The following is a 12,897-nucleotide window of genomic DNA, read 5'->3' as shown; positions in this document are numbered from 1 at the left end:
TGCACATGTGTACATACACACACAAACACAATTAGACCCATCTTTGTCCACAAAGCACTCGTTTAAATGGTGATTGCTTTGTTCCTCTTGGCAAATGAGAGTCATTGCCAGGGTCTTAGCTCCAATTCACCATTGCTGGCTGTGGGCCTGACAACTGCATGGATTCATCTGCTCCCTGTGCAAATCCCAGCTCTACTACTGGGCTGTTGGTAGCCAGGAATAAGTCACCTAGCTCCTCATAACCCTCTAACTCAGTCTCTTCAGCCCAAAGCAGAGGTGGTCACAGGAATTAAAGGAAGTGACTTCTGTAAAAGTTCCAGCAAAGCACCTTGCACAGAGTAGTGTTCAGAAATGTTAGATTCCCTTCAGTGACTTCGGTTGAATCTTAAATGGTTGCACTTCAACATAATTTTCTGTTTGCTTTGTGTGCTTCCTTTCACCCCTAACATGGATGATAATGGGGTATGGGGGATACTGCCTGACCTTTGTCCCTACAAATACAAGCTGAGCTTGCTTCCTTCTTCTCCCCAGACACAACACAGCAGGGCTGAGAGTCTGGGCCTCCTGTGGTTGTGTAGCAACACGAGGAAACAGCAGCCTTCCTCTGCCACCACTCCCACCTTCAGGGCCCCCAGAGTCCCAGGTGGAGGTTAGGGACTTTCCACACACCTGCCAGCCTGTTAACCACATCAGTGTCAGCAGTCTGCTAGTGCTGAGACCTGTTTGGCATTCTTGTGGGTGAACTTTGGAGAGGATGGATAGGTCTATAGTGCGGGGGCCCCTTTCCAAAGGAAAACCTTGCATTTGCCCTCATGTTTCCCTGGAAATCTTTGACAAGGCTACTGACTGCTTGGCACATGGCTGCATAGATTCTCCAATCTTTTCTCATTCTTCTTGTCATGTTCTGTCTCTGTCAACCAGAGAGAAGCCTCTGCAGGAATGGTTCATTCCACTGTAGCCAATTTTGCTTCTGTAGCTTATTGGAAATTGTTTGGGTTGCGCTCCAAGGCCTACCTCTCTGGGGCTGATACTAGGAGCTCATAAAAGACCTGTTGACTCCACACCTCCCTCCTAGCCCTGTCCTGGTTCCATGTCCTTAGAGTTGCCATGATGTTGCTTTTGGTAACTCCTCACATCTGTGTGGGTGAGCCCCAGACTCGACCAGGAGGCTTCCTGTCTACCAGTACAGAAGTGGGCACCACAAACAGCCTGGCTTCTAGAGGTCTTGAGGACTGGGAGGGCTGGAGACTGGTCAGGCCTGTCCTGGGGAAGGGGCTATCCAGTCCACTTGAGATACTGACCTTGAGCTCATTCTCTCACTGAAGGCTGCTTTCTCCTCAAGGTGGGTTCTTCTAATCCTTGCACGCCACACAGCTCCCAAGATTCAAGCTTTTAGAGTAAACCCTTGTCACATGCTTTGGTTAGGATTGCCAACACAATGCACTCATCCATTCTCCCCTTGGAGTGGTATAGTTTCCTGACTAGAGGCCCTGAGAAATGGAATTTGGTGAAGCCAACTCCACGTTCCTCATGCTAAACAGATAACCAGGAAAGGCCTCTGTCAAAGAGTAGCTTCATCTCATACTTCTCAAAATCTTATTGCTTGATACCTAACAAAACCCACCAGGCTGAGTGTAAAAAGGAGAAATTTCTAAACTCACCTAAACAAAAACTTCACTAAACTGAGAGCTAGCTGGTCTCAGAGGGCATTGGCTGGCATGGGGTCGTGGTGACAATGTGGCCTCCTGGCCAGATGTAGACATCTGTTTGTAAAGAGAAAGACCTTCTGCTGAGCCCGACTGAGAACCCCTTGGGGGCTTGTTCCCACACTGTTTTCCCAAGAACACATGTAGTAAGGGCAGTGGAAAAGGCACAGCCAGCTCTCCATTCCTGCCAGAGATGGCTGTCTGGGTCATCAACAGTGCCTAGGCTGTGCCCTGCTGGAGGCCTTTTATACTCCTTGGCCAGCTCCGTGAGTCATCTTGGTCTTGGTTCTTCTCCTCTGAGTTCATCCAGGCAGATCTAGGGCCAGAGCTAAAGGGGTCAAGGGTGAGGTCCCCTCATTCCTTCCACTAAGCTGTACCCAATAGAGGACATTCTAAGGACAAGAATCTGCCTTGCCCTTTTCCCATCCTCTATTGATCATCTGATGATACTCAGGAGAACGAGAATTTGGCAGGAATTTTGGTATGCAGTATGCAGCTCTAACATTTATTAATACTGTTCTTCTGGTGTGATTGAACTTTCTCGCATGCTCTCTCATGCTCACCCTTTCCTCTAACCAGTGGTTCTCACAGTGAGTTCCAGGACCAGCAGCATCCACGTAGCCTGGGAACTTGTCAGAAATGCAAATTCTTAGCAGGTACCACCCCAGACCTGTAGAATCAGAAACTCTGCATGTGGGGCCAGCAATTGGTGTTTTAACAAGCCCTCCAGGGGATTCTGATGCAAATTCACTCTCAAGTTTGAGAATCACTGCTTTAAACTGTCCTGTTAATAATTTTCCTCTACCAATTTGGATTCAGTTAGTATTGGTTAAGGACTTACTATGCTAGTCATTGTGTCATAGACTTGAGTGCTCTGATGATACAGGTAATGTCATCCCCATTTTATTAAAGATTTTATTAAAGAGGGAAAGAGAAAGAATCTCAAGCAGACACTACACTTAACACTGAGCACAGAGCCCGATAAAGGGCTCAGTCCCACTACCCTGAGATCATGACCTGAACTGAAGCCGAAACCGGGAGTCATTTAACCAACTGAGCCACCCAGGTGCCCTCATCCCCATTTGATCAAATGAAGTAACAGAAAAATTCCCTTCCTGCCCCCCCCCCCCCCCCGGCCCTGACACACACACAAAGGGTAATAGGGACTTATATAGGACTAACCTCTAACAAGAGTGAAGTAGACCTGTTTTGTTTTGTTTTAAGATTTTATTTATTTGAGGTGGGGGAGAGAGAGAGCACAAGCAGGGGGAGGGGCAGAGGGAGAAACAGAGTACCTGCTGAGGACCCAGGACCCTGAGATCATGACCTGAGCCAAAGCCAAGCGCTTAACCGACTGAGCCACCCAGGTGCCCCTGGACCAGTTTTGTTTTTGACATGTTTGAATCACCCCATTCTGATGATTTTGGGTTCCATAAGTCTCCTTACTGTAGAGCTTGGTTACCGCCTATTTTTCATCATCTCTGCAAAAGCAGGTGACACAGAGTGATTGTGTCCTCTCTCCGGGATAGCTTCATTTTCATAAGCCTGCTTATGATTCAGAGGAATGTATCTCTAACAGTGGAATTTGAAGCGGCTCAGTGGGTTGGAGGTAGATGGTAGTTTTGTTTTTGTGTTTGGCTTTTTTTTAGGGTAACTGAACAATCCAGTGGTAGGTCTGGATTTGGGTGAGCATTCCCTTATAATTATACCCCTATATAGCTGCTCAATGGTAAGTTTGGCTGGCAAGTTTTGTCATTGGTCTCCTAATAAATGAAGGACTGTCTTGTGAGGTCCTTTTGGCATGTAGGAAATCTCCTATAACCTACTCAATACTAAATTCACTCTGAGGTAAAAGGTTTCAACACTTAAATTACATCATTGGTTAAATACTTTATGTTAAATCCATATAATTAAATACCTTTCAGCCCCAGTCTCAAGTGACTGTACTTTAAGTATCGAATAGTCAAAAAGTTCTAGTCCCTCCAAACCGCCAACTTTATTTGGGTAAGCCCCGGGGGTTGGCTGTCAGAATTTAATGGGCCAGGGTCATGAGGACAGGACTTTGCTAGGAAATGCACACTCATGATTGTAGAGTCTCAGCCAGAAACTAGTGCAAATAAAAATCTGAGATTTACAGGAGGAAAAAAAAGCCCCCTTTCTACTCAGAGGTCCTTGGAGAGGCCATCTCTTAGCAAAGTGCTGTTCAGAGAAAAATTATGCAGAGGAAGCCGAGATGCTCATCCCATCCCTCTAGTATAGACAAAAGGGATAGATGAAGATACCTCCTAAGTGACCTTTCTGTGTTTCTAGTAAGTAAAATAAAGGAGCCTTTCCCTGATTCTTAAGTCATGGTTACACAGTTGGTGCTGCCCTAAATTAATTTTGCTTACTTTTTATTCAAGCCATGAGAAAATAGTTATCTTTTTGTTTGGGAGTTGGGCTAGGATGACCCCATCTCCTAGAGCACCTCAGGGTTGGGTTTTATGAAGGCAGAAGGGCATCAGCATGTACCTGTTTACCTTGCTTCAGGCCTTGTCCAGTAGAGGCAGGGAGAGGATTTGGTATTTGCAATGTCATTGGGGTGCCGGGGAATGGAAAATTAAAAGAGCTTCACTCCAGTGCCAAGGAAATATTTGCCAACATTCAGACCCAACTTTATGAAAATAACACTTTGGTTAACACAGGAGAGTGCTTTTAATAAATACTCTGGTAAGGGAGAAGCCTGGTTGTTGTTGTTTTTTCTTCTGGCTAAAAACTGTTTAGTTCCTCTTCCCCTACCCCCCATCTAACTCTTGAGAATGTATAGATGCTTTATTTTATGGCCAGGAGGTTCTCTACTGTTGTCTCTTTTAAAATTTGAAATATGCAGCATTATCCCCAGAATACTATGTAGCAGGAAAATGTTACAAGGTAGAAAACAATTGATTTCCCTTTAAGAAGTTCTAAGATGAAAATGAGGCTTGGTAAAATAGATCTCAAAGCCATGTATTACCCCAAAAAGTTATGCTTAGGGCTATAAAAATTTAAATTATATTTTAATTTAAATTTTCTCAAATCAGAATGCTTTATGCTTTTCTACTAGAGAGAATGCCCTTGGTTCCAGAGCACAATTCCAGTTCTATTCAGTGAGGCAAAATGGTACTTGAGACAGGCCTGAAAGAGTTAATGCTTGTCTGGCATTATTCTTAAACTAATCAAGGCCTGGCTGCGGCAGGCAGCAGCCTGCCCCCTGGGGCTCGGAGCCAGCGCAAGCTGCATTGTTTACTCTCCACCCACTAAGATCTCGCTAGTGTGGTGGAGAGCACGTGTGCCTGGGTTTTGGATGCTGAGCACCGACAGCCCCATTTGGTGACTCACCCTGAGCACTGGAGCACAGCAGCACGGTGGGGCTGGGTGGTTATGTTGCTCTCCCTTGCGTGAACTGGGCAGGAGCGGCTGGAGGCAATGATGCGCCGGTCCCTGGAGCGCACGCAGCAACTGGAGCTAAAGAAGAAGTGCTCGTGGGGAGCTTCGCTGGCCACCGGGCCTGGAGGTCGTGATGGTGAGTATAGGGCTGTCCCTGCATTGCAGGGCCCCAGTGGGCGATCATGGGGCAGGCAGCAGATCATGGGCAACGTTGGTGCCCATTGGATCCGGGGTATGCTTTGTAGTCATCTGCAGGTACCTTTTTCAGATGTGATGCCAAGCTTCCTATGTATGCATTTCTCATGAAGGGAGTCTGTGCGTTCCTTTTGCTAGCAAACAGCAGTTGATACAGTAACTGGGCTTTAAAGGAAAGCAAAAGAAAAGCGAAGAAAATGAATGCAGAGCCTGGTTAACCTGATGCACCTGGCAAGCCTAGTGGTAATCTGATTTCAGGGAAGGTCAAATAGCAGTAGACTAAGTCACTGCTGTACCATGGCCCGGAAAGGCTGAGCAGCAGTTACCTAACCTCCAAAAGGGGCTGGGGCTTTTCCCTCCTCATTATTCATTTTTGTTGCTCTTTCAATTTTGTTTCAAGGTGACTTATTTATTTCATTTTCCAGATCATACTCATCTTTAAATTTTCAAGTGTTTAATGTGTGAACTCTCACTAGTCTCTGGGTGGCCTTTCTCTCTCTTCAATGTCTTTTCTGTGATCTTGTCATTCTATTACACAGCTCTTTCTGAGAACAGATGGGTTCTGTTTGTAGTACAGTTGTTTGACTTTGCTGTGCTGTGCTTTTAACCTTTTGTCAGTGAATATACTTTATTTCTTTTTGGGAAGTCAACCCATTTCAGTTACTTTTTCTAATTTCCTAATTAGAAACTAAAGTCAACCAGAAATTGGGACTTTTTTCTTTTACCTGTCTTTGCTCTGATTTTTTGCTGTGTAGGTGAATCAGAAAATACCCCACCCCCTCCTCTAGGTTTAGCAGCCAGCACCCTCCCTCCGGACCCAGGGACCACTGCCACCGCTGCCGAGTCCACCAACGGTATATCTGAGCTTCACCGTGCCATGGCGTTTTGTGATGAGTGTTCTGATCATTCCCCTCCATCACTGTGTCTGTCTCAAGCGCTTTACAATTGATTTCGTAGACTGACCCCTTAGAACTATTTTTCTAGAAATGTGAATGACGTGCCCATATTTCTTTGTTCCTCTGTCATCATGGAGCTGTGCATGCCTTACACACTAGTGCCCTGGAGACATTTCATCTTTAGCTCACTAACTTCTGCCTTAAAAATCTTGTCAGTGTTTGACTTTTGTGCATTTAGATCTTTAACACTCTCATTAATTATTGGTTTTAGGCATTATGTAGTAGGGTGTTTGAGTCACTTCTGATTACCAAAATCTGTACTCTTACAAAGAGTTCTGGGTGTTAATGTGATGGATTCCTGGAAGAGGTGTTTGAGACGGAGTGGTAGGGAGTTTATCAGTGCTAACACTGGGAATCCAAGCAAGGAGATGAGTTTGCTTTGTTCTTGATTTCGTCTAATAGGTTCTTTGTTTTTGGATTCAAGCCTGGGAAATTCTTAGGTTCTAGGACAAGAACGGAATTAGTAAAACTTTTCTCCCAGTTAATACTTTAGAAATTCAATCTATCTTTGGCTGGCAGAGAAAAAACAAGATGTAAAAGGGATGCAGTATTTACCAGAAGTACAGGTCAAATTACAGCAGTAGGAATAGATAGATATCTTTGGTTCCCAGCATTCCTTTGACAAAATTCCTTATTGGTGTTGCTGAGTAGCAGAGAATTTGCTCCATGGGTCAGATTAACTGTAGTGTGGCGCTAGTCTGCTCCTAAAAGAGAGGGGCAGTAGGTAGAGTTGATAATTACCCCTTGGGAATCACACCCAAGGCTTGGGGCCAGGGTGAGGCAACCACAGTACTTGATTTGGGTATACAGTTTAAGGGAACACCTTATCAAGATTAAATAATATTTGAATCAAAATTAATACAGAACAATCCATGATGAACAAAATATCAAATTTCTAAAGACAAGTACCATACTGAGCCAGCCATATTGGAGCATGAGGCAAAAGGGTGGAATGTGTACCCCTTTACATATAGTTTTACATAATTTCTACTGGTTAACTTTTTTTTTTAAATTTTTTTTAGATTTTTTTTTATTTATTTGAGAGAGAGATAGTGAGATAGAGAGCACAAGTGGGGAGGAGAGGGAGAAGCAGGCTCCCCACAGAGCAGGGAGCCCGATGCGGGACTCGATCCCAGGACCCTGGGATCATGACCTGAGCCGAGGGCAGACGCTTAACCAACTGAGCCACCCAGGCGCCCTACTGGTTAACTTTTTTTCATCAAAGTAGTTGAAAAATGGGGCGCCTGGGTGGCTCAGTCATTGGGCGTCTGCCTTCGGCTCAGGTCATGATCCCAGGGTTCTGGGATCGAGTCCCGCATCGGGCTCCCTGCTCCGTGGGGAGCCTGCTTCTCCCTCTCCTGCCACTCCCCCTGCCTGTGCTCTGTCTCTCTCTTTCTCTCTCTGACAAATAAATAAATAAATAAAATCTTAAAAAAAAAAAAAGTAGTTGAAAAATGCTGAAAAATTGAGTAGATATGTTAAAACTCACATCATTTTAAATTTAAATATTTTATTTATACCAAAATAGAATTTATTATAATTTCACTTCAGCTTAAGAGAATTAAAATTTACTTAAGATTTTCACTTGGTCAGGACATATTGTAAAACACAGCAAATTTCTCATTTGGAAACAAGATGAGAGGAATAGTTTTAAACCTAATTAGTGATGAGTTTGCTTCCTTTAAAGCCAAGGGTGCACATCCTTCTTTTTGCTTCAGGCTTTGATATGGCTTGACAGGGCATTAACAGCACCTCTTCATTTGCTGTAATGGTTTAATTCAGAAACCAGTCTAAAATAATGGCTGGAAATTAAGAATACCAAATGTAGGACCACATGTTAAAATCCTAACCATAAATAGTCACAGCATTAGAAAAAGGGCTATTGTGATCCCATCTCTTGAGAGGAGAAAGAAATCAACTGCTAAAGGTTGTTCTGTTTTAAATATAGCTTCTTGCATTCCATATTACTCCTTTCTCCACCCTGAGCCTGTAGATAACCTTCAGAAAACGTCTGCTTTCAGTTCACACAGTCTCAGACCATAGAACATTTTTCCAGTGGTGATTTGTCTCTGGGTCCAGATTGGTTTTGTTTTTGTGTAGTCTGAATATGCTTAAAATTAAGTCCCTGGACACAAGAAATGATTTGCTGGTGGGATTAGCATGGCTTTAGTTGAATAGTTGAGTGAGGTTGAATATTTGAAATTGAAGAGAAGATCTTGCTTCAGACTGATGGCTGCCGTGGCCTGGGCATTTCCAGATAGGCTAAGTGCATACATAGCAGGATGATGGAAGCCATGTGCTATGCCACAGCAGTTTAGGAGGCGTGTGGATGAGGACAGGAAGAACACTTTGGGATATGTGTTTCTCAGTCTACAATGGTGTGAATACCAATGTCTTTAATGCGTTTCTCTGCAGCATGTGACAAACTTTCAACATCAACCATGAATTTGCCAAAGCAGACGGAGCCTCCCATGAGTAAGCGCCTGTCTTCATCCACCGTGGCAATATCCTATTCCCCAGACCGAGGCAAGTGAATGTGTAGACCTGGTCTCTGGTTTTCTTCTTTCTAGTGTGAGCGTCTTAACATCAGTCTTTGTGAGAGCTTCTCTTGAGCCTTCTGCAAATGCCTCCATTATTTGCATTCAGCCTTGTGTGAATGTGGGAGCCCCAGGGCCTCACTTAATGGGACTTTGGAAAGTGGCATCACTCTTTAGAGCCAGTTCGTTGTTGAATAGCTACAGGAATTAATGATATTCTTTCAGTCTGAAGGAGATTATTCCATTTTCCACAGTACATGTAGGAGTTATCCTGCCCTAGAATTAATTGACCAGTGGGCAGATATGACTGTTAAAAAAGTAACTGGTTATTGATGTGATCTACTTGATTAGCCAGAAACAGCAGAATTGATCATGCAGAGATAGGTGGAAAACTTAGTTGTATGAAAAAAAAAATTGGACTCTGTTATTGTCTGAGGTTTGTAGGCCTGCCCTTTCTGTTTTGAAAACAGAAGTTCAGAGCTAATATGAAGTCTTTAAAAGGGGAAAAGGACGGGTGGCCTGTTCCGGCACTCACTTTGAGGTGGAGGATGATATGTATAGGACATGTGCCGGTTCCAGAAACTGAATAGATTTAAAACTGCTTGTGTTCTAATAGAGGCTCAGATAAGTTACTAAAAGTATGAATTTGTACCTTTCAGAGAATGTAGGTTAAGGAAGTGAGGGAAACTCCATGCATTAAATGCGTATTTTAACACTGGAGAAGTGTCAGCTGCCAGTGGACTATTTAACAGGTCAGGCATTACCAAGGGGCAAGCAGGAGAGTGTTTGTGACTTTGAAGAGGCCAGTGTGCCTTTCTGGTTGTTTTTCAGTGGCATTGACCTTGCACCTCCAGCACAGAGGCCTATCGTGTGTGTCAGAGACCCCATAAGTGTCAGTGTTGCTGATCTCTGATGCAGTTCATGGTTGAACTGAACGCTGGAAACCTTGAATTAATTGAGAGCTGAATGAGAAAACATCTCCTTGCTTTTAAGTCTATATGGCTTTTCCATAGTGAGTGTATTCCGTATGTTTTCATTAATTCACATGGTTACAAATTGAGGTTAAATTCATATTTGCATTGATTACTATGTAAAGATACCAGGATGTTATTACATATTGTTGACAACTGAATTATCTGCTTGTGGATTATAAATTAAAAAATTTTAATTCCCAAACCATTTACTGGCTAATGGGTACCCAAGAAATTCAAAGTAATGGAAAAGTTAATCCATTACCATATAATATATTCCAAAGCCATCAAAATGACACTTCAGTCACTGTGTTTTAGATTATGATTACTGCTACTTCCATTAAAGCCGATAATTAGTTGGCTGTTTTTGTTTTTGTGGTTCTTATTTAATTTTTGCCCTTATGTACATGGAAAAAGTATGAACAGATGCATATTTATACATTAACAAAATCAGTGTATAATGAAATGTTTTTTAACAGAGGACCCTAAAGTGTTTCATAGGAGTAATCTTTTTTCAATGTTAGATCTACTTGGTGAGTAAATGGTTTCTTGAGTCCATATTACATCTTGGGAGATGGGCTAATTCTCTTCAAGGGATACAGGTAATATTGTGAGACTGTAATAGCATATTGAATGAATTCTGGCACCCCAAAAGAATTAACAAACTCTCCCAAACTCCAAATGACACATCGTTTGTTTTATTTTACTATGACAAACTCCAAAGCCATCCTTTGCTAGAGTATTTTTATTTTCCACATTCATTCTGCCACCCAAAAGCTAATTTGCATCATACACTGTGTTGTTTTAAACATTTTATTTTGCTTTTTAAAATTTTCATTTGATTCCATCCCTCAGCTCATCGCACACACCTTAGTCCCATGGAAACCTTTCTTGTTATGCGACTGTTGACACCTACACAGGCTTCTTTAGCCAGAAGCAGAAGTGCACTCATACTCTCTGAGCAGGCCAATGACTCAGGTAAAAGAGGCCAAGCTGGTGACACTGAGGAAAATGCCCAAAGTAGTATTGGTCGACCTATGAGTTATTCCTGAATTTTTCTATTTTGTTTCCCATTTGCTTACTTCGTGAAATGTCTTCAGTGGTTAATAACGTTTTCTACCCACCAGTGTTTTGTTGTTACTATGTTTTTTTTTTCTTTTCAGTGTCACAGAGGTGAGTAACTTATTTTTGATTGAGGGCATGTGGATTAGGAAAAAGAATCTATTTCATGAGCTGTGGAGGTTAGTAGACTTTCTTAAAGAGATGATTTGGCAAAGTAGCCTGTAAACCACAGTCTCTGGAGTCCCATGACCAGATTTACCACTTACTAGTTCTTACCGCTTTGGGTAAATTAATTAACCTCTCTAAGCCTCAGATTCCTTTTTTTTAAGATTAATTTATTTATTTGAGAGAGAGAGAGCGAGCACAAGTGCAAGCACGCACTTGTGGGGAGAGGGAGAGAGAGAATCTCGAGCAAACTCCCTGCTGAGTGGAGAACCCAATTCGGGGTTTGATCTCCTGACTCTGAGATAATGGCCTGAGCCAAAATCAAGAGTTGGACACTTAACTGACAGAGCCACCCAGGTGCCCCTAAAGCCTCAGTTTCCTTATCTAAAATTGAAATACTTTAAATTGTCATGAGGATTAAATGAGATAGGACAATGATTGGCAGAGTAAGAGCTCAACAAATATCTAGAGCCTTGCTGCTCACGGGGTGGCCCGTGGACCATCAATATTGGTATCACCTGGGAACTTGTTAGGAAGACACACTCTCAGGCCCCAGCAGACCTGCACACTGAAGTCTGAGAAACTGTGGGCGTCACTATCAAAGCTTTTTCTTGACTAAATCAGATTAAATTGTCATGGCAAGATTAATGAGGGCTGACATTCTCTGTTTGCAGATTAGCAACACTGTGTCCACATTAAAGCAGGTCTGGTCTTAGTTCCCAAGAGAGTGTGTTCACTTAGATGACATATAATCCTCTACCTACTTCTGACTAGTTTTTAGAGACAGCATACTAGTTTGAGTAGTTGTGGTATTTCCACAAAGAAATATACAGATGGCCAATAAGCACATGACAAGATGCTCAACATCATTAGTCATTAGGGAAATGTATATGAAAACCACAATGAAATACCACTTCACACTTACTAGAATGGCTAAAATTCAAAGAAAACAGGGAAAATAGTAAGTGTTGGCAAGGATGTGGAGAAATTATAACGTTCATACATTGCTGGTAGGGATATAAAATGATGTACTCACTTTGGAAAACCACCTGGCAAGTTCCTCAAAAGGTTAAACATAGAGTTACCATGTGACCCAGCAATTGCACTCTTTTTTTTTTTTTTTAAAGATTTTATTTATTTATTTGACAGAGAGAGACACAGCGAGAGAGGGAACACAAGCAGGGGGAGTGGGAGAGGGAGAAGCAGGCTTCCCGCCGAGCGGGGAGCCCGATGCAGGGCTCGAACCCAGGACCCTGGGATCATGACCTGAGCTGAAGGCAGACGCTTAACGACTGAGCCACCCAGGCGCCCCAGCAATTGCACTCTTATGTATAGGGCCCAGAAAACTGAAAACACACAAAAGCTTGTCCCTGAGTAGTTCTTAGCATCATTAGCCACACAAAGTGGAAACAACCCAAATGTCCATCAGCAGATGAGTGGATAAACAAAATATATATCCATAAAGTGGAATATTACTCAGCTATGGAGAAGAATGGATTACTGATATATGCTGCACCATGAACCTTGAAAACATTAGGCTCAGTGAAAGAAGCCAGACACAAAATGCCACAAGTTACATGAGTCCATTTATATGACTTGTCCAGAGTAGGGCAAATCCAGAAAGACAGTAAATTTGTGATTGCTAGGGACTGGAGGAGTGAGGAAAGGGAATGAATGCTTAATTGGTTACAGGGTTTGTTTTGGGAGTATTGAACATTTTCTGGAATTAGACTGTAGTTATGATTGTACAAACGTGAATATACTGAAAACCACTAAATTGTACAGTTTTTAAAGGGTAAATTTTATGGTACATGAATTAGCTCTTAACCAAAAAATTCCTGGGAGGTAGGAAGTATCCCCTTTTGAGAACAAGGAATGTGTCATGAAGTCCCCAAGACCA

The 12,897-nt window shown here is 42.7% G+C and overlaps 1 protein-coding gene across 1 annotated transcript in view; it reads left to right on the top strand.

Moving 5' to 3' along the window:
• MAP7D2 (MAP7 domain containing 2) overlaps window positions 1-12,897 on the top strand; it is a 111,430-nt gene that overhangs the window by 55,470 nt on the left and 43,063 nt on the right. Inside the window, exons 4-7 of the mRNA XM_035000550.1 lie at window positions 5,136-5,247; window positions 6,062-6,160; window positions 8,678-8,788; window positions 10,626-10,748. Of these exons, the coding sequence (XP_034856441.1) occupies window positions 5,136-5,247; window positions 6,062-6,160; window positions 8,678-8,788; window positions 10,626-10,748 (445 nt within the window). The remainder of the gene's footprint in view (window positions 1-5,135; window positions 5,248-6,061; window positions 6,161-8,677; window positions 8,789-10,625; window positions 10,749-12,897) is intronic.

The sequence above is a fragment of the Mirounga leonina genome, unplaced genomic scaffold (assembly GCF_011800145.1).
Source record: "Mirounga leonina isolate KUSES-001 unplaced genomic scaffold, KU_Mleo_1.0 Mir_101595, whole genome shotgun sequence".
NCBI lineage: Eukaryota > Metazoa > Chordata > Mammalia > Carnivora > Phocidae > Mirounga > Mirounga leonina.
The sequence above is the reverse complement of the archived record's forward strand: the minus strand, read 5'-3'. Positions and strand labels throughout refer to the sequence as shown.